Genomic DNA, 20655 nt, shown 5'->3' with positions numbered 1-20655 from the left:
TTTTTTCACTCGACGTCCCTTTGCACGGCCTCTTGCAGCGTTATGGGGATGTAAACCTAGCTATATATGCCACTGAATTTGCAGACTCTAAACGTTGCTCCGCATTTGATTCGATTTGTATAAAAACAAAATATAAGAAAACATTTCATTCCAGCTAAATAGTGAATTTGATTCTGCACCAAGTGTACTCTTGTGTCCTGTTTTCTTTCTTTTTATGATGTTTACAAGTAAAATACTTTTAAGTATCTGTTTCTATGGATTCATTGACAAAGACTTGTAAATACCATCCACTGTTCATCGCCGAATTGTTTGCTAGAGTCAAGCACGCTGACTCTCATTTTGTTCACACACACGCCGCCCAGATTTCGATGATTGCGCGTCTTCCCCCTGCTTTAATGGAGGCTCCTGTCAGGATGAATGGCGCTCCTTCTCTTGCACATGTCCGACGTCTGCTACGGGAAGTAGATGTGAAATAGGTAGGTATCTCTTTCTATATCTCTCTGGATCTCTCTGCCACTCTTTCCCTTCCCTCCCTCTCTCGCTGGTAATCTAGCTGTAATTATCTAAATCCTTATCTATGTATAGATACTCTAGTCTATCTCACACTCTCAATGTTGCACTTATGTTGACAAATCACTGTTCCTAGTGGGATAGTTTACTATAATCTCTTGAATCAATCCCAAGTTCAATGCAACTGTTTAACTTGGTATCTGAATATCGACGTCCATTAATAAAGGGAAAATGCCGTCATCATATTCACATCTTGATCATCCAACAGGAATTATTTCAGTCTCCACCACAACGCCTCGTCTCCAAAGGAGCCTCATCTCTCTAAGTTCGCAACGACAACAGAATGTAACCTTTGACCTCAAGCTGGCTACGGCTCCGTCGTCGACCGACCTCCGTCAAGTCCTCCGGTCCCATCCATTCAGCCAGGTCACGTGGACAATGACTACATTCTTCAGTGGGGATGAGGGCAGGACCGGGCGGCGATCGGCCGAAACTACTATTCACGTGACGAACGCGTGGTCGGAGGTCGTGTCAGCAAGCCATCAAATAACCTTGAGAAATGTCAATGTCAAGGACATGAAGTTGACCGAATTGACATGCGCAGACATGGAATACCTTTGTGTGACTCTTCATCCTAGTAACATCTCAATGCCATCATCATCGCCATCGTCATCGCCATCGTCAACCGACTTCATGTTCAGGGGATCTCAATCTTCAGAGGGCCTTACTGGATGTACGAATGATTTCACGTGTCACGGTGAGACTTAAATCCGTAAGCCATTTAGCCCTTCTATCGTTCCAATCAGATCTCCTCTTTGTAGCTCGTGACGATGGTAACAAAGAAAATAATTATTAGCAAAGCTTGCTCAGTGAAAACAGAAACTCAACCATATCGAAAGAATAAAACTGAAAAAGAAAATGTTGACGCATAAGGCAATTCTAGGAAATCTATTGAACATAGCTATGTGATCCGAGTCACAGACAGCAACAAAACATTAATGACGTGTCAAACAAATTTCTTTCAGAGGAGCAACCCTGCGAGGAATCCCAGTGTAAAGGAGATGGTTGCCTGGATACAGGGTCGACCAAGTGTAAAGATGCCAACGGGTTGCTGGGCGTCACCCCTACCGCCGGTAAGTTTGCTGAAGATTACAGCTGGACGCTTGAAAAAAAAGTACTCTAAATATTGATTTAAGTAGAAATGTCGCTACAGCGACTGGTTATAACCCCGCCAAACAACATTTCATAAGCTTTGGTCAAAAAACTGAGGAAGTAGTTAAATCCGCAAGATCTTTCCTTGATCTTCTGCCATTAATATGCCGTTACCATGGCAACGTACTTTCGGGTACTGTCGAAAATGCGTCTTGCACATCTACAACCAAAGGCACACATCTGTACCAAGTTTCATGGAAATTGGGCAAAAACTGAGGAAGTAGTTTGCAACACAAAATTTTCCATCATTTTGGCTCATAATATGTGAGCTGTTACCATGGCAACATACTTTTTGTCACTGTCAAGAAATGTGTCATGCTGACCTATATCCTAAGACAAACATTCAATATGAATTCCATGAGAATTGGAAGAACACTGATGAAGCAGTTTTGCCATGAAGCATTTTGCCCTATATTTTACCAATAACATGCCGTTACCATGGCAACGCACTTTTTGCCACTGCGGAAATATGTGTCTTGCACATGAACATATTCAGATGAACATCTGTACCTAATTTCATAAAAATTGATCAAAAACTGTGGGAGGAGTTCGCGACGCAAGATTTGTACCCATTTTTGCCCATAATATGCCGTTACCATGGCAACGTACTTTTGGGTACTGTCAAAAAATACGTCTTGCACATCTACAACCCAAGGCACACATCTGTGCCAAGTTTTATGGGAATCGGTTGAAAACTGAGGAAGTAGTTCGCGACGCAAGATTTGCAACGGACCGACCGCCCGACCGCCCGACCGACCGCCCGCCCAACCGCCCGACCGTCCGCTGATTCCTATATACCCCCTTCAAACTTCGTTTGGCGGGGGTATAAACATGCTAAACTTGAAGGTATATGGCTGTGTATGTAAATAATTATGATATAAAGCCCTTCATTTGCTTGAGCATTGCATAGAAATGTCTGAGAATTCCTGTGGTATTTTTTTTTCTTGTAATGAACGCGTTAGTTGTATTTCTTTGCGGTGCTGACATAGAGGGGGCGTCGTTTGTTGCCGTTGAAATGAAACGATACCTAAATGATTTCGTTGTCGTTGTATTTGTCATATGGGATTTAAGAATGGATGTCCAGATTTCAGAAAATGACGAAGATATTTCGTGAAGAGAACAGAAGAAATGCAAATCCCTAAGGATACGCGGTTGCCAATGGTATTATCTTGCTTTGAATAATTTCCAGAGAGCATGCAGCTTTGATGGCAACGGTAGCAGCACGCAGTAGGAGTAGAAATGCAACGATGCTTTAATAATAATGTCATTAATCATAATAATGATCATGAGAAACACTGGAATCCAGCAAAGCTCGAAAACAGAGGACAGCTGCTATGCCCACAGCCGACCTCTTTCATTTGCAGCAAGTGTAGCAGAGACTGCCATTTAAGAGTTGGCCTATTTAATAGTCATAGCAGGAAATGCTCCAGCCAGAAATAAACTGGCGTTTTATGCAGGGTGTATACATTGTCTCACGAGACAGAAGGATGTCAACAACAATCATAATAACTGAAGATAACAATGAAAATATCAATTATCATATTGATGGTAATAGCGATTATAAAGACAATCTTCATCATTTTTGTCACCACCATCATCATCATCACCATCATCACCACCACCATCATCATCATCGTCAAACAAAATAATCATACACTATCCTGATCCTTTCAAGATCCACTGGACTCCGGAGCCAGTCACGCCCAGAACACGGCCATTATCATCATAGTCATCGTGGTTTGTTTCATGGCTGTGACATCAGTCATCATTCTGGTGCTGGTTCTAACCAAAGTTCGGCAAAAAGTGTAAGTCTTAGTGGTCCCACCTCAGTAGTATCCATTACTTCTGAACTCCACTCTTACTGCCCAAATTACGCAGCCTCTTACACACATATGCAGTTCAGAAGCATGTTTGCGAATTGAGTCAGTTATATCGATGTTAACTCCTCAAGAATGAGAATTACGATGACATTATTAATTTTATTTGTTTCATACACTGGCGCGCAAACTCGATTAATGGTTTTCTTAGCGTGGTAAGACCACAACGCAACAAAGAATTGGAAATGAATTTGGACGATGTGCGGGTATACAGTATCACTCTTTACCCTTTATATTGTCTGCATCATTACTTGCGTAGTACATTGTAGATAGATTGGTAGATGATTATATGGTTGATTCAAACACATAACTTGTCAGTCTGTATCTCAATGTTATTTGATAACTGGCTTCTTACTGAAATGCACATTCAGAAAGCTGATGGTGATACAAGCCCCATCGCATCCGGTGGTTCACACCGCACCGATCGTAACCTGGTCAGAGATGCCGCCCCACCAACCCGCCCAGTCTTCGGTCGGCGCTGTCTCTCTTCACCCGCCCACTGAACGGTATGCAATAAGATTTGATATTTGTTTGTTTGTTCATCTGTTTGTTTGTTTGTTGTTGTTGTTGTTGTTGTTGTTTTTTTTTTTTCAAACTGACATCTGCTTATGTACACACGATTTCAAGTAGGTTCCTAAACATGTTTGTTTTGAATGGTTAGTTTTTAGTTTCAGTGTTTTTTTTTTTTTTTTTTTTTTTAAGCACTTACGGATCACGGGTGATTTATGAACCCAAAACGTCTTCTATTATAGTCAATGAAATTTCCATACTATGAATGTTTTTCTAGTGGTATTACAATTCTGGCGAAATTGAATCTGAATCTCTTTAACTATGAAGTGATGTAATACGAAAAAAAAATCCATTCAGTACCAAAATATGAAATATTTGCATGACACAAAACGAGATTAAGATTTTAGCAGGAAGGACATAATAATACTTGATACTCATCAAAAAATGTAGAAAGTAAACATATACCGTTTGAAATTGTAGTAGGCCTACTTATTCTCATACTCTGCACGTGCTTGATGATTATTCACATTTGATATGGATTAATCACATTTGATATGGATGAGTTCGGTTATTCTCTCTATTTTATTGCCATTCCCCCTACTTTCCCCCCAACAATCAGATGCACGCTTGGTGACATGGGAGAGGCGAAAGTCGATCTCGGCACGGTGAACCTTGGCGCGTGTTGCCTTGACGACGAAAGTTTCTTCGAGGTGTACTCACCACGAGACGTTGATGGCGGTATACCGAGTGACGAGGCTAAGAGGAAAGACATGCTTACCCCTTAGACCATCTGAAGAGTGTGTGAGAATCGTGTGCTTCCTACTGTATGTTGTGTTAATGTATCAATAAGCAGTACAATTAATACGAGAAGAAATAGAACAGGAACATGAAAAATCGAACGAGTACAAGAGATAGAAGAAAAGACAGAAAATGTGATTGAAAAAGAGGACATCATGATTACAGAAAGAACATGTGTGTATGTGTGTGTGTGTGTTTGTGTGTGTGTGTGTGTGTGTGTGTGTGTGTGTATGTGAGGGAAATGACGGAACGTTTTCAACAAATACAGAGAAGAAATCGTTGAGTTTTCTAAGGAAGATAGAATAGAAACTGAAAGAAGATGGAATTGTAAGTATTGCCTTGAGAGTTATGTTATCGAACATGCGGTATCGTATTTATATGCTAACTATATTCACATTTCCTGTTGTATCGATATGCTGCATATTATTCTGTGTGTTGTCTATGGAGGTATCACAACCATTTGTAAGGCATTAACGCTTGTATAACAACATTAGGCTCCGCTCAGGGCAGCCAAGAATTCTAATGCAGGTGATAAACAAAACATAATCAAAGTTTCTAAACTGAACAGACCATTTCATCTTGCATTGCATGCTTGGAGGTGCAAAGTTAAGAAAAGCCACACCAATATGCAAATTAGTAGAGTAGATGATGTCATCACCACACAACCCTCCCATTGGTTTGTGCACAAAGTTATATAAACATATGAATTCATCTAAATATGTTTGAATATTCAACAACTACAATTAAAATTCTTTCCCTTAACAACATTGCTGACTGTTGAAAAGTTACACCACAAGATTGCAATGCAAATAATATGTAAAATCTTTCCTCTATTTTTTTCAACTTTTAATTCAACTTTTCTGTTCTGTATTAGTGTGCTTATTATAGCCCATATTAAATGCTATATAAATGTTGTTTATTGTCATTTTCTCATTTCATTTTAAAAAGAGGAAAGGCATTGAAGATTTGTTTAAATGTTAAAGGGATAGTATGGCTTTGATTGAGTTGTATGGCTTTGGTTGAGATGGGAATTCAGATTTTAACTTTTTGTGAGATAATTAGAAACCACTTATATGAAATATTAAAGAGCATACGATTCTAAGAAGAATTAAGTGTTTATTTGACTACATCTACAACAAAGAGGTCCAACTAATAGGTGAGGCCCACCTTTTATTAGGACCACTTTGTTTTGCTTATGTTTGGATAGCTTGGCCATTTCAAACCCATATTTTATCAAATAAACTTTTATTCCTTTTAGAATTGTGGGTTCATACAATTTAAGTGCTTTCCAATCATCTCGCAAAAAGTTAAAAACAGAATTCCCATCTTAACCAAAACTATACCATCCTTTTAACTGGAGTCTTGTGAGGTCGTTACATAATCACGTCATCTAATTTGCATATATTCTTGCAGTTACTGATACGAGTTGTAGCACAGCTTTGTGAAAACAAAAACTTCAGCAGCCTATACTTTGCTATTTTAGATCTTATTTTCATGAAACCTGTACCACTGTTTTTTAAAACAGTTTAACCCTACTTGTCGTGGCATGGCATTGCATTTTAAACACTCAAATATCTAAGACTGATGTTTCTAAACATTGATCTCGTTAGGTCCCGCTAGCATGTTTGTTGAAAAGTTCAACTAACACTATTTCCACATCAAATTCTATGTTTATGGCAAACTTTTGTTACAAGATGGAAGGGCTGAAATGAGGGCTACCTACATCATTTCTGGTCTAAAATTGCTGTTGGTATTGGGGGTGGGGGGAGTTTTAACAAATGCACCGGAATTGGTCGCTTGTTTCTATCTGGATATCTTATTGTGTTACAAGATGCTGATTATAGAAATTAATTCCAAAACATTGTACATGTATCTTTGTGCCAAAATTGTGAAAACCCAATCCTGTTCCCTTTTCATATCTAAGACAGCTGCATTAAATCTACTATTGTTTGACATCATGATATACATTTGTGTGTATAGTCTTCAACATATACCAGGTATTAGTTATTATATATAGTAGTCATACACTCTTCTCAAGATTCTTTAGGTGGAGATGAAGGGATAGAGTGTATAAATTATTTTAGAGGTTTACGAGGAGCAGAGACGGATAATATATTGCTTTCATTCTGATGTTATATACTTTTCATGTTTTCGCTGTAAATGCATGTAGCTTACATTTTTAAGTACATGTATACCCTTATGTTACAAATAACAGAGATAAGTAAGGTGGAACATTCCTGAGGGTATATTCCTGTTGCTTTCATGTTTAGTGTTGGCAATGTGTAAATTACGGTACTTTGCAAATACAGTCTGTATTGAGATATGAACTAGACATACAATGTATTTAGGTATCATGACTAACTTATTTTTATGAATGCCCAGTAGTCATTTCCTGTGCTGTGTTTTGTTTGTCTAACGACACACCATAAAGACTACCAAATGTAATAGTATGGACGCAATAAACTTATTTCATAACCAAGAAAATAAAATGTTGATGTGGTTATACATGTATTTCATTATCTTCCAGTGCTGAGAAATTAGGTAAAACAGTATCACAAATTGACCCTCATTTTCCAATGCATAATATACATTATGGTCCCTTTAAAGTAAAGCTACTGAATTTTTCTCTCTCACTTAACTTCTTCCTCTTGCATGATTATACAACACAAAACATACACGGGCATCGACTGCTGTGCCTTTTGGCTTGTTTATTTTACAAAACTATGTACACATACAACGGTGGAAAAATGTATTTCAAATTGTGACTAGACCAAAAAAAAAAAAAAGAAACAAAATGCAAGCGTTGTCTGGCCAGCATCTTGACTGATTTACATGTATCACCATCAAAAAGCAGTCACAAATACTGGAGTTGGTAAGAAGATCGGTGCTTTTTCAAAGCATACTTTGGCAGTAAGAAAAAACAAAACATACATGTGTATCACAAATTTTTGCCAGTGACACTTTTCTTTGAAGTTCATCATACTGTAAAAATGGAAATTTTCAGTGTGGAAATTTTTGTGCATTTTGCGCAACCAGATACTAGCACAAAAATAAAATCAGGCAAATATTTTCACTTGTTATATGTACCACGATGCAATGTCTTGATTCCGCAGAATTAGAAACAAATGAAATTCATCTTACTCGGCAGAACGCGAAAAATTATCCACTTTTACAGTACATGCATATTGACCAAGAAGTACCTGCCCTACATATCTCTCTATCATAGCAAATAAATTTGTGAATGCACAATTCATTTTGTAACCCTTGGAGGCCGTATTTGAGTTTTCATGTTCAGAACCCCCCCACTAATTTCATACGTAAGTCATAAGGAAAGCAAAATCCCTGAATTTCTGATTCATCCTCCCCCTGTGTACCTTTCCTTTTATTTTTCAAGTTGTATCAAAACCAGACATACAAATCTTCTACCTCAATTTTTGGGGCATTAAATGACTGCCCTACCAGTGACTCTCAGCCTAAACTTGAAATAAAACAAACACACCATTACACTATACATTTTCAGAGTGTGCAATATTTGTGTAGCTTGGAAGAAATATTCCATTGACATCTCATTTCATCAACATTTTATTTCTAATGATGAGCATTTCATTCTGGGAAAAAGATATTGACATTCCATACTCATACTGAAACAAGATATAGACTGAACATGTCCTTGTCATAAAGCTGATAATGATATCTTATAAAACATTGTCTAAATGCTTTCATGTCCACATCAAGGTGAAACATTACACCATGAATTTTAGACGAATTCAAACGTTGTCACTTAGCGACCTGAGCAACACGATGGTACCTTGAGCATGTGAGCTGGTGATATCGGTCCATCATAAATAATCATTTCATCCCTACCACAAGAGTTACAGAGAAGATATTCTGATGTATTGTCTTAGAAGAACAGAAGACATTTTCCTCAACTTCTGAGAGGTATGTATTTTCTTTTTTTTTTTTTTCTGCCACATGCTAGACTAAGGTCTGATAACCAGAGAAGCAGACAATATCCAACCCAAAATGTAAAACCCCCCAAAAAACCCCACAAACTTGCTCACTCAAAATTTGGTTGTCAAACCACAGCGTGTGAAAACTCCTGTTGCTGCTTAGGATTTTGCCATGTTTACTATAATTTACCATCAAGTGAAATTAGATGGCTTGATTACCATGGTAATACATGTACCTTCTTCTTGTTGTTGTTGTTGTTTTTTTTTAAAGTAAAGCTTTGGCATTTTGTTCATTTGACCTCCAACACCTGATCCCCTCAACCCTTCACTTCTAAATAACTTCACACTGCACCCTTTATTCCTGGCTGATTGGGCTAACGTCTGTCACAAAATAAGAAACACTTAAACTTTCTCAAACTATCTAGACTGAGACTGCTCATGTTGCTGCCATGACGATCTTTGTCACGTATCCTATTCTCATCCACCTCCTCCCATCTTTCTCTGCTCTTCCTTCAATACGATAATCCTCCTTTTCTTGATTTGTTTTCTTTCTCATTTGTTTATTTGTGGCCTTTGAATGCTAACCTTAAAGGCATAATTTACCATTTGCAGATGAAAGCATTAGTGCTTTAAAATAGTTCTGAAATGTGAGTTAGGGATAGAAACAACCACTGTCAAAATTTGAATCCGTATAATCGATGTTAAGTGTTGTTAAATACACAAAATGTGAACAATAGTTATGATAAGAATGTTTCCAGACTAAACCGTATACAGTTACGGTTTACAGAGAAAAACCCTGATATCTCCTTATATTTTAGGTTTTATTGCAAATATTTAATATGGTAGGATGTTTTATGATACAACAGACCTACACATATGCATCAAATGTGATATCTTGAACATTTTTGAAATCACTGCTCCCAAAGGTAAACTGGACCTTTAATCTCATGCTGTCTTCAACTTTTGTTCTGGCTCTGCCTAGCTTCAAGAATTCAATTTTTTCCCACCAATATGCTTTCTAGAGAGCACTTGCATCTGCCAGTCTTAAACAAGGCTAACACCTCTGCCACCATAGAGCCCTGTGGGTACCTCAGCCATTGGCAGATATTATACTTACTGCGACATATACCTCCCCCTACCCAAAGGTTAGTCTCAATCAAGACTGGGAGACATGAAATCCTGTCAGACCTCCTGAGCTTCCTTCATTTTTAATACTTCTGTAGTAAAAAAAAAAAAAAAAAAAAAAAAAAAAGATGGCATTTCATGTTGAGACACAATCAATACAAACTAATCCTGTCTAATTTACAAATTAAGCAAAACTCTTTTACTGGAAGGAATAAGGTTTCAATATTCTGGAAACAGCTTTGAAAAAATGCTATCCTATATATATTTTGGTTATTTGGAGAGCAGCTTATTTTTCTGTTTTCCTTATTTCTGTTTAAAGGACATCTAAATGGTCTTTAAAAAAATAGAAAGTTTTAACCACTTGCTGCAGTGATTCAATCAGATTTAAATGATTCTTGTAGAAGAAAAACAAATTTCCTCTCACACAGTTTATGACATCCATTGGTTTCCTGACTTTTGGCAAGAAACACAAACATAGAAATAAAATAAAAGTCCCAAGAACACAAGGGAAGTCAATCCATGACTTCTTGTGAGGTTTTCTGTACACTGATATCAAATCAATCATATGACAGAAATTGATTTGACAAAACAAAACTAAAAGATATACCATTCTAGTTTTGAATAACAGCTATGTGTATCATCCACAACACTTAAATTTGGAACTCATGATCTTATCAAGAGTTTTAGGTAATAGGTCTGGCTTATTTTGCCAAAGACCCTATAACATTGACATTTTCGGAAAGGACCAGAAATTAAGCTCGACATAAGTTAGGTCAGTTAGTCCATAGCGTGTGAGAGATGCTGAAATGATTAGGCACATCAAAGTCATGACGATACATGATTGCTTGGTAATCCTACAGAAGACATTACAGACATGTTATAAATATTCTGAAAAAACAAATATCCAAACTAATGTACTGGTGATCTATGTGCCAAGGCACAGTCGAGATGACTGACTTTCATGAACCTAGACATCTCTAATCTTAAGAGACTGCAAACATTTCTTGGGTCAGCCTGGTATTTATACTCATTTGAACACTATTTCCTTGCGCTGAAAACTATAGTGTAGCTGGGAGTGCGAGGAACAGATGTCTCCGACACTCTGTATTATAGTGGGGCAGATATGTGAAAACAGATGCTCACATCCGGCGGAAAGTATGAAATTTTGCATATAGGGATATTTTGAGGCGCTGATTTCAAAAATTGCCGGATCCAAGAGATCTGGCCATGGGGTCGGCCGCCATTTTGAATTCCAATATGGCCGCCGTCAAAGATCCCTATCTTCAGTTCTGAATGACATAAGCCATTGAAATTTGATACATAAAAGCATGGTGATATGATATCTTCAATAACAGACTTATTTGATATGTCAGACAAGCTGCACGGCAGCCAATTTGAATTTTTATACATAATTGACATGTTGAAGTGTTGAAAATCGCTATTTGTTACATATCTGCCCCACTTTTATCTCTCTCTCTCTCTCTCAAAAAAAAGTAAATTGTGTGAAAAGCTCTTATATGGTGAGCAGTGGAAGAATGTAGCATGGACAATCAAAACCCTATGAACATAGGGTCATATTATGAGCACATCCTCTTCAGTTAACAGATTAGTTTGGGGAGAAGCTCGATGAAAAGCATTTTTTTTTCCCCTCAACTTTCTGTGTTTGAACGTTCAAAAGTGAAAGCCTCCCCTATCCATCACAAACTTGTTAGGTCTGAGGGAGACTCAAACTCGGGCGATAAAACATCATAATATGTGCCTATGTGCGGTACATGATGCATCACGCGGGTTACTGCGTTGTGTAGCGCCACCTCACGTCCACTCGAGGACAGCCAGAGAAAAATGCATGCACTGTGTGTGCTTGTACATAGTCATTCCCATGCCACTGCATGTTATACTATGCGTGCATGACACATTGTGCTACCACTAGCGTGTGCTTCAGTGCAGTGCAGTGCAGTGGCTAGCGCGCGCTAGCTCTAGCACCAAAATAATGCCCTCTTTTTGGCACCCAGGGTACAACCTTTTAAAAAAAATAAATAATTCAACAAAATGGCTGATTTTTATTTGGTACCCCGAGACAACAACCTCTCTCGAGTCTTCTGCTTAGTCAACTGTCTGTTCATGTTCACACCAAACAAATGCCATCATTGTCAAACAAATCATGCATGAATCTCCCCTCCCCCATTTTTTTTTTTTTTTTTTTTTTTTTTGGGGGGGGGGGGAGGGGAAGGAGCACAAATATGAACAATGGGTGCCTAGAAGATTAAACCTCTTCCACTAATTGTCTCCTGAACTTCTGTAGACAAATGTGGATGCAGGGGATGAGTACATTCAAATTGAACTTTTGAGTAAAATTCACAGATGTGTCCATACATTTCGCTATGTCACAGGTAGCAATGATATGTATAAATGTCAAAACCAGTATAAAAGCAGCAGAGATAGTAACAGTTTCTCACGTTTCACAGAGGAAAAGATTTGGCTGGGTGTATACAGTAAGTTCTGAAGACACTACTTATATCAATGCACCATATGATATATATATCAGATAGTCACCCCTGAAAGTGCAAATGTACAACTTTGAATGTACAACTTTAAAATGCCTCTATGAGGGCGCTATTTGAGTGACATCGTTCTGAGGTTGACTGTAGAATCCCTGAATACACCCACTGTGTGAGTAACTCACAACTCGAGTTACCACTGGGGTGTAGCATCTAAACAATCCACACACAGTACATAGAAAATATAATTGTATGTCATATATACATCCACTCCTGCAGCCTGGGAGACACACCTTAGCGTACCAACAGCCTTCACAAATCATGTAATTTGCATAATTTATTCACAAGATGCACAGGGTGTGTTTGCTGTGCATGCCTGGTTTGCTGAGACTCTTGTGCTGTGCAAAGTGTAACTGCGCCACTTGTATTTACATGTTTCACTCATGCCTTCGTATTGCTGACCTCTTGATTGACATTCACTCCACAGAAGCTCTGGCTTACATTAAATTTGTTATGAATATTTCAATCAACCCGTTGAGGACGAGTCCCGAGTATACTCGGGCAGGTGTCTATGGAAAACGTGTGTTGTAACAAAATCAGCCCATCCTCAATGGGTTAAGTGTGAACGTGTCTCCCTTCGATGTAAGTTTCCCAAAACCTGAAATCACTCGAGCGACATGAAACAATTTCACTCTCTGTATGAAGATAAAAGACAGTATCTTCTCCTTGCTCACAATGGCTTTGCAAGAGGGTGAAATGGCATTCTTTATGGCACCTGACCCCCTTCTAGATCCTGTTCTAGTCTATATGATTGAGCATGATACTATACAGGTGTATTCACACCACGAACCACGCCACATCCGGTTTCCGTTCCCGTTGCTGGCAGCAAAGTTTGTAGTGTGGGATACATTTGCTTACGCATGGCCTTGCCATCAACACCTTCAGTGTCTTTATCCGTTCCAAGCTCCAAGTTTCAAAGCGTTGCATATTAAACTGCATTAGCTTTGTGGATCTGAGCTCCAAGACCAGAAATATCAACACAGCTTTTCTGTCTATCAAAGGAATTAAAAAAAGAAAAAAAGAGGAAAAGGGGGTATGATACAAAAAGAGATGAATTCATGCAGACTTGATGGTATCACCTAGGAACCATGTTCAGCTGCTCCTCGTACTCTGTGTAGAGGCGCTGGAGTTTGAGGTTGGTCCCGATGAAAGGCAAGATGTCTCTTAGCAGCCCTCTCTTGGAGATGCCCTGAGTGGGAGGAGGACAGAATAAATGTTTGGTTACTAATCTGACTGGTCACCTAGGCCATGGGATTCTGAAGTGCATCTAAATCTAAAGGTTAATCATAATCATAATCACAACCATTACAATCATTGCATATCATTCATATCACCACAATTATATTTATAACTATCAACAACATTACAATCATCATCGCAACATTACCAGCATCAACATTATTATCATCATTACAAACTTCATCAGCATCACATAAACACCAATATCATCACTCTCATTATCCCCTCATCATCACATGCAACCACCAACATCATTAACATCATCATCGCCACCATCATCATCTTTATCATCACCATCATACCAACATCACCATCACCATCGCCATCACCATCATTACCATCACCACCACCACCACCACCATCATCGCCATCGCCATCACCATAACCATCGCCATCACCATCACCATCACCATCACAATCAGAGTTAGATTACACTAAGACAAACTGAAATATGTGACTACGTCAATTTTCATGAATTTTCGACATATGTTGTTTTGCTATCTCAAGTTCGCACCATCACCATCACAATCGCCATTACTATTACCATCACCATCACCATCATCGCCATCATCATCACCATCACCACCACCACCAACACTGCCATCACCATAACCATCACCATCACCACCATCACCACCACCACCACCATCATCTCCATCAACACTGCCATCACCATAACCATCACCATCACCACCACCACCATCATCTCCATCACCATCGCCATCGCCATCACCATTACGATCACCATCACGATCACCATCATTATCATCATCACTATCATCACCATCATCCTCTATGCATATGTCATCATCATCACCATCATCCACTCACCAGGACGCTGGTCTGCCAGTGGTCACCCTCCTGGTCTCCCCTGTAGAATGGTCCGAGGAGGTCATTACAGATCTCTCTCAGACGACCCTCGCATTCTGTGATAGGAATCCAAGTTGGATATGATATGAATCAGACATAACATAGCTATTTCTGATTAAATATAGGGTGCATATAGTGTGTGTATGTGGGCGAGTGTTCTTATTTGGTAAGGAAATCAAGTAGGCACTTCTCTTAATACATAAAAAATCCTATTATTCTATACTTATTGTTTCCTTCTTTTTTCTTTCTTTTTTTTTTTGAGGTGGAGGGTCCAATTTTATCACAAAGCTATTATTGTCATAGATCATTCTTTTTTTCTTCTACATACATTGTATATAGAGAAAATCAATCAACAGAGAATGAACACAGATATTCAAACATTCACATAAATGTATAACCACACAAAAATTACATGACCCTCTCTTAACCTGTTCTTGTTGAGTCCCGAGTATACTTGGGCAGCTGTCTATGGGTAATCAGCCCGTCCTCAACGGGTTAAGATTTGACATAACTCTTGCCAACCCAGGACTCACCCTCCTGAACCAGATATCTGGCGTAGGTCAGCAGCCAGAAGCGGTACTCCTTGGCCGACTTGAGAGCGAGGGCAGCAGACACCTGGTTCTCCAGATGCGCCATGGTGGCAGACTTCTGCAGGTTGTGGTTGCCGGGGAACATACTACGGGCCTGACCTCCGGGTCTGGCGAGAGATGATAATCGGTGGCATGGTGTTAATAGGTTTAGGAATATCGATGCCAATTGGGTATCGAGAAATATCCCACCATCAACATACATATTTATAGCTTTGCGATAATCACACCAACAAATGATAAGTTTCTGTGTCCATCTACCAGGATGGAGAACAATCAAATGTAATGAGTTTTAATATTCAGGAGTCAACAAATTTGTGCTATGAAGTTATGCTGATGACAATTGTATTTCAACATATCACTATCGTTATTACCATGACTTTATATCATCTGTACCATCATTGTTATTAGTACTATTATTATCAACATCAACGTCATTGTCACCACCTTTTTTTTTTTTTGGGGGGGGGGGAATCATGGTTCAAGTATTCCAACCACTCTGTGTACAAATTGCAACTTGCTTCCATGCAGCCAGCAAGCAGAGCATGCAAAGGACGCTCAATGAATTCCAACCACTCTGGGCACACTCTCTCACCTCTGCTGTGTACCCTGGATGTGGGCCAGGGGACCTCCGGAGTGTGTGCCCGTCTGGGCTGGCTGGCAGGGCTGGTGGTCGGAGGTCAGCCGCAGCAAGTCTTCCTTCTGATCGATAAGTAACCTGGAAGAAAATGGACGCACAGGATGTATAACATTTAGAGCGATGTTGAGATCACTATGGAAAAAGCCTTAATAAAAGTTTCATGTGACTGATCAAAATGATTAACCTAAAAGGAAATGAAGAGCATATGGCAAATAGACTGTCACATGACTAACAAAGCCATTTTTAGAGATTTGAAACAACAACAAAACTCCTATGACTAACCTTTATTTTACTGTAGTCCTTACTCATACCAATTTTCTCTGTGACAGATTATCTTTTCTAATAGTATCAGTTGGTCTTCATATATTATGGAACCGGCCTTTGATGTCTCAGTCATTCATTTTTCAGCTGTGGATACAGACGAAGGATTTATAAGTTCAACAGATCTCCCATGATGTATCCTATTCCAAAAACTGGACTTAAATTTGAAAATGTTGTAACAGTAGTTCCTTCTAGCTCATGTGGGAACAAAAACTTTAAATCATATCAACTTACAAAGCACTGAAGTATCGTAATCTGTCCCAGAGCACTCAAGGTTCAAATACACAAAGGTAGTTTACATTAAGTCCATGGATTATGCAAATTTTGACTGTGTAAATGTACATGACATATCATCATGTACGCCAACAAATATCCAATAATGACAGCATGTTGATACAACCACATACAAGGTATGCCTATTTGTGCTTGATTTAGTCCATAGACCAAACATAAACCATGGATTTGATTTACATTACCTTTGTGGATTTGAACCTCATAGTCTGGCTGAAGACTTACCAACAACACATGGGGCTACAGTACATGTAGGAACGGCCATTGGACAGACCGATGACCGGCACTCCTTGGTCAGTCAGGAGGGACTTTGAGATAGAAATACTGGGTTCTGTCAACACACAAGGAAATAAACCAACAAAGATATCATGTTATAGTGTTCATATCAAAATACAACCAAATTTCACCATGTTCCACAAATCAATCACAAACTTTGCATAAGATTAAAGTGTAGCACATTGACTATCAAAGGCACACACTAGCTGAAACTGATGTAAACACATGATAAAACAGCCCTCTAGTGAAGACATAAAGACACAAACAAGGGCACAGGTAAAATCTCATATACACAAAGTACACTCAAACAAAGACAAAGGTCACACACACACAAGCACAGACATCAACATCAATACTGACACTAACACAGACACAGACACAGACACTGACATTGACATAGACACACACAAAGACAGATACAACCACCGACACAAACACAGACACTGACACAGATATACCCATTGTAGATACAGACACTGACACAGACATAATTATTGTAGATACAGACACTGACACAGATACAGACACTGACACACACACAGACACAGACACAGATACAGACACAGACATAGACATAGATATAAACACAGATACAACCACTATAGAGACATGGGTACAGACATAGACACTGACACAGACACAGGAGCAAACACTGACATACATGTAGAGACATAGACATACATGTAGAGACATAGACACATACACAGATACAATTACTGACACAAATACAGTCAGACAGACACAGACACTAACATAGGAACAGACATGGGTACAGAGAAAGACATGGGCACAAACACTGACATATCAATGACATAAACACAGAAGCCAACACCAAACACTGACACACTCTGCCTTACCTGTGATGATGGTTTCCAGAGAGATCTTATTAACCACAGCCTGCTGTTTCCTAACATCCCTGCAACAATCAAACAAACATCATCAAACACAGTTCATCATCATGTCAGCTTCTTTCCCTATCTGTAAAAATTGTCATTTACAGTTTGAGTGTTTGGTAGGATTTCAGTAAATTCACGGCACACCTGGCGTTTGTGTTCTTTCAGTGTACAAGAAATTGCATGCTTGATCTATCCGTTTTGAAGGATGAAAAAATTATGAGTCAATGATGTTTGAGCCTATCACAAAATGTTTGCACAATACAGGCCTAATTTCAAGGCTGAACTATTGAACAGGCTTGGAGTGAATCTTTCATAGTTATTTCACACTTGCAGTATTAACATATTTAGCATTCAACCTCATTTCTTGCTATCTTTTTTTTTTTTTTTTTTTTTTTAAACCAAAAAAGAAAACAGTTGTCATCTAGACCGACTTTGTGAATAGTTTCGTATATTTCTTTTGAATAGGCAAATGAAAAGATAACAGTGATTACACAGTTCCATTGCCCATATTCAATGTCTTTGTAAAATTCATATAAGACATCTGAAAAGCTTTATTTTATGTCTAACTCACATGAAGATTATTTAGTCAACCCTTCATGGAGTGTGTCACAAGAATAAGGTATATCTCTACCACAATAATCAGAATTGCCAGCGACTCACCAAACAAACAAGTTTCCGCACGTTGTGATGGCCATGATGTGGTAACCTCTGACCTTTATGCTGCTTCCTACGGATGGGAGGACTAATGAGGGCAGCAGACGTCTCCCGCTCGGCGAGAAAACCCCAAGAGTCTTGTCCTCAAAGTTTACACAGATCATATTGCTATATGACAAATAGAGTCACAGAGAGTTAATACTACTGGTCATGGGAAAAAAAAAGTCAGTCACAAAAGCAGTCTTGAATGATATGTTGTCTCCCAGCATGAAAACAAAAACAAAACAAAACAACATTATGTTACCTCTGTTCACAGAGTAAGGTTAGCAAGAAGGGGGGGGAACAAACCACACAACAATAGTATTATGATTTACCTACAGAACCGTACTGAAATCGCACCGAGTAATAAAATCCAATTACATTTTGTATTCCGAAACAAATTTGACATCAAAAGATGACATCATTAATTTGCAGTCTAGGTAAATATCTTCATTAAAACAAAGGTTTATCCGATTCTTCTAAGAACATTTAATGAATGCTACACCAGAGTTTCTTTCTTTTGTTTTTTGTTGTTGTTGATGAATGACGTGCATCTAACCTGATGTATTTCTGCCCTGCATTTGACGAGCAGTCATAATTAAGCCTGGCATAATAACTAGTCTTATGTGCTTGCTCACAATTCATGGGCAAATGAGTGTGTATGCACGTGCGATATGTGTGCGTATGTTTTCAAGATAGAGCGACATGGTTATGACATCTCTCTTTTCCACACAAAATGAAAAGTGAGCAACTAATACAAAATTGGTCAAACTCTGCCCATCAAAGAGTATGTTTTCTGCTTCTCCTTACTTGTTTGCTGCCACCGAGAGTCCTTTACTGGACAGGATTGTTTCCCACAGGGTCTGACTGCCTCTCATACAGCGCAGCTTCTGTACGGAGACTCCTTGAAACAAACAGATAGAGACTAAAGTTAAAGGGATTGTACAGTTTTGGTTCAGACCTAACTTCAGGTTTCTTTTTTTTTTCTTCTTTTTTCTGGGTGAGATAATGAGAAACCTCTCTTGAAATGTGAAAGAGCATGTAGTTCCAAGAGGTATCCTATGTTTATTTGATGAAAATTCGTTTTGAAATGACTGAGATATCCAGAACAGAGCGATTTTTATGATCGCTTTGTTTTACTTTTTGTTTTTCTTTTTTTTTATGTCTCGGCCATTCCAAAACCGATTTTCATCAAATAAACTTTGAATTCCTTTTAGAACAGTATGCTCTGCACTATTTCATAAGTGTTTTTTTTTTTTTATCTCATAAAAAGTCTAAATCTCATCTCCACCAATACTATACTATCCCTTTAACATTGGAAATGTTAAAATACACCCACTCACGGTCTCCAACATACACAATACCTGTACTTAGAAGACAGGAACTACAAGAAATGTGACATATAAGAACTTTGATATGTCATGTCAAAATAATGTCATCGTTAAATATTCTTTTGTTTCATATTTATGGTTTCAAAAATGCCTTTAGGGCTGGCAAAGAATAAGGGGGAAACTATCTTCATATACAATGGAATTAATAAAAGTAAGAAAAAAGGAAACTCATAATGACACTCTTCATACATTTACTCCCCCTTCCCCACCAACTTGTGTTTTACGTTTCATTAATTTTGATCTCCTGTCTGATTGCTCTGTGTTTGCTGAGCTGTTCTCCACTTGGCTCATAATATCCCATCCAATCGATTAGGTTGACTTTTACTAACTTTTGACCTTTGAGGCAACAAACCTAAACTTTAAGGTTTACAACTGACACAATCAGAATGGACATGCCACTGTGAAATAGGGCGACCTCCCTCCTCCCCCCACCAACCACAGTACAAAGACAAACAAAAATAAGCACAAAAAAGAATATGGCAAAATGTGGTTAAAGGGAAAGAGACATGGCGAGGACAAATGAACAAAAGAGCAAACAGAATAAAATGGAAGACAACCATAGATGCATATCACTGTTGGGGAGACAAAACCTCGTATCTCATAATGTCAAAAGTTAAGAAGACCAAAAACAATGGCAGCCAAAGCACTATAACAAATGGGATCATTTCTCCCTCAACATGCCATGGTGGCTTCAATTTTCTTAGGGTAAGACAGCTAGGATTTGGACAGGACATCAATTAACTGATTATTTAACAATTAAGCCAAGCAAGCGAATCTTACCAAAATTTTAGATACAAGGTCTTGTCATCCTAGTGATGACAAGCAAATATTGACAACTAAAAGAAAAGACATGATTAGATAGACAATACAAAGACAAGTAGACAAGTAGACAAGCAGATAATATGTGAAAA

At 38.5% G+C, this 20655-nt stretch overlaps 1 protein-coding gene across 1 annotated transcript in view; it reads right to left on the bottom strand.

Moving 5' to 3' along the window:
• Positions 1-13615: 13615 nt before the first annotated feature.
• LOC140227359 (protein HIRA-like) overlaps positions 13616-20655 on the bottom strand; it is a 34603-nt gene continuing 27563 nt past the window's right edge. The window contains 8 exon segments of the mRNA XM_072307771.1: positions 13616-13729; positions 14611-14705; positions 15183-15338; positions 15824-15954; positions 16714-16819; positions 17622-17680; positions 18321-18482; positions 19164-19257. Of these exon segments, the coding sequence (XP_072163872.1) occupies positions 13616-13729; positions 14611-14705; positions 15183-15338; positions 15824-15954; positions 16714-16819; positions 17622-17680; positions 18321-18482; positions 19164-19257 (917 nt within the window).

This window comes from Diadema setosum, chromosome 4, assembly GCF_964275005.1.
Source record: "Diadema setosum chromosome 4, eeDiaSeto1, whole genome shotgun sequence".
Taxonomy (NCBI): Eukaryota; Metazoa; Echinodermata; class Echinoidea; order Diadematoida; family Diadematidae; genus Diadema; species Diadema setosum.
This window is presented reverse-complemented; position numbering and strand designations above follow the sequence as displayed.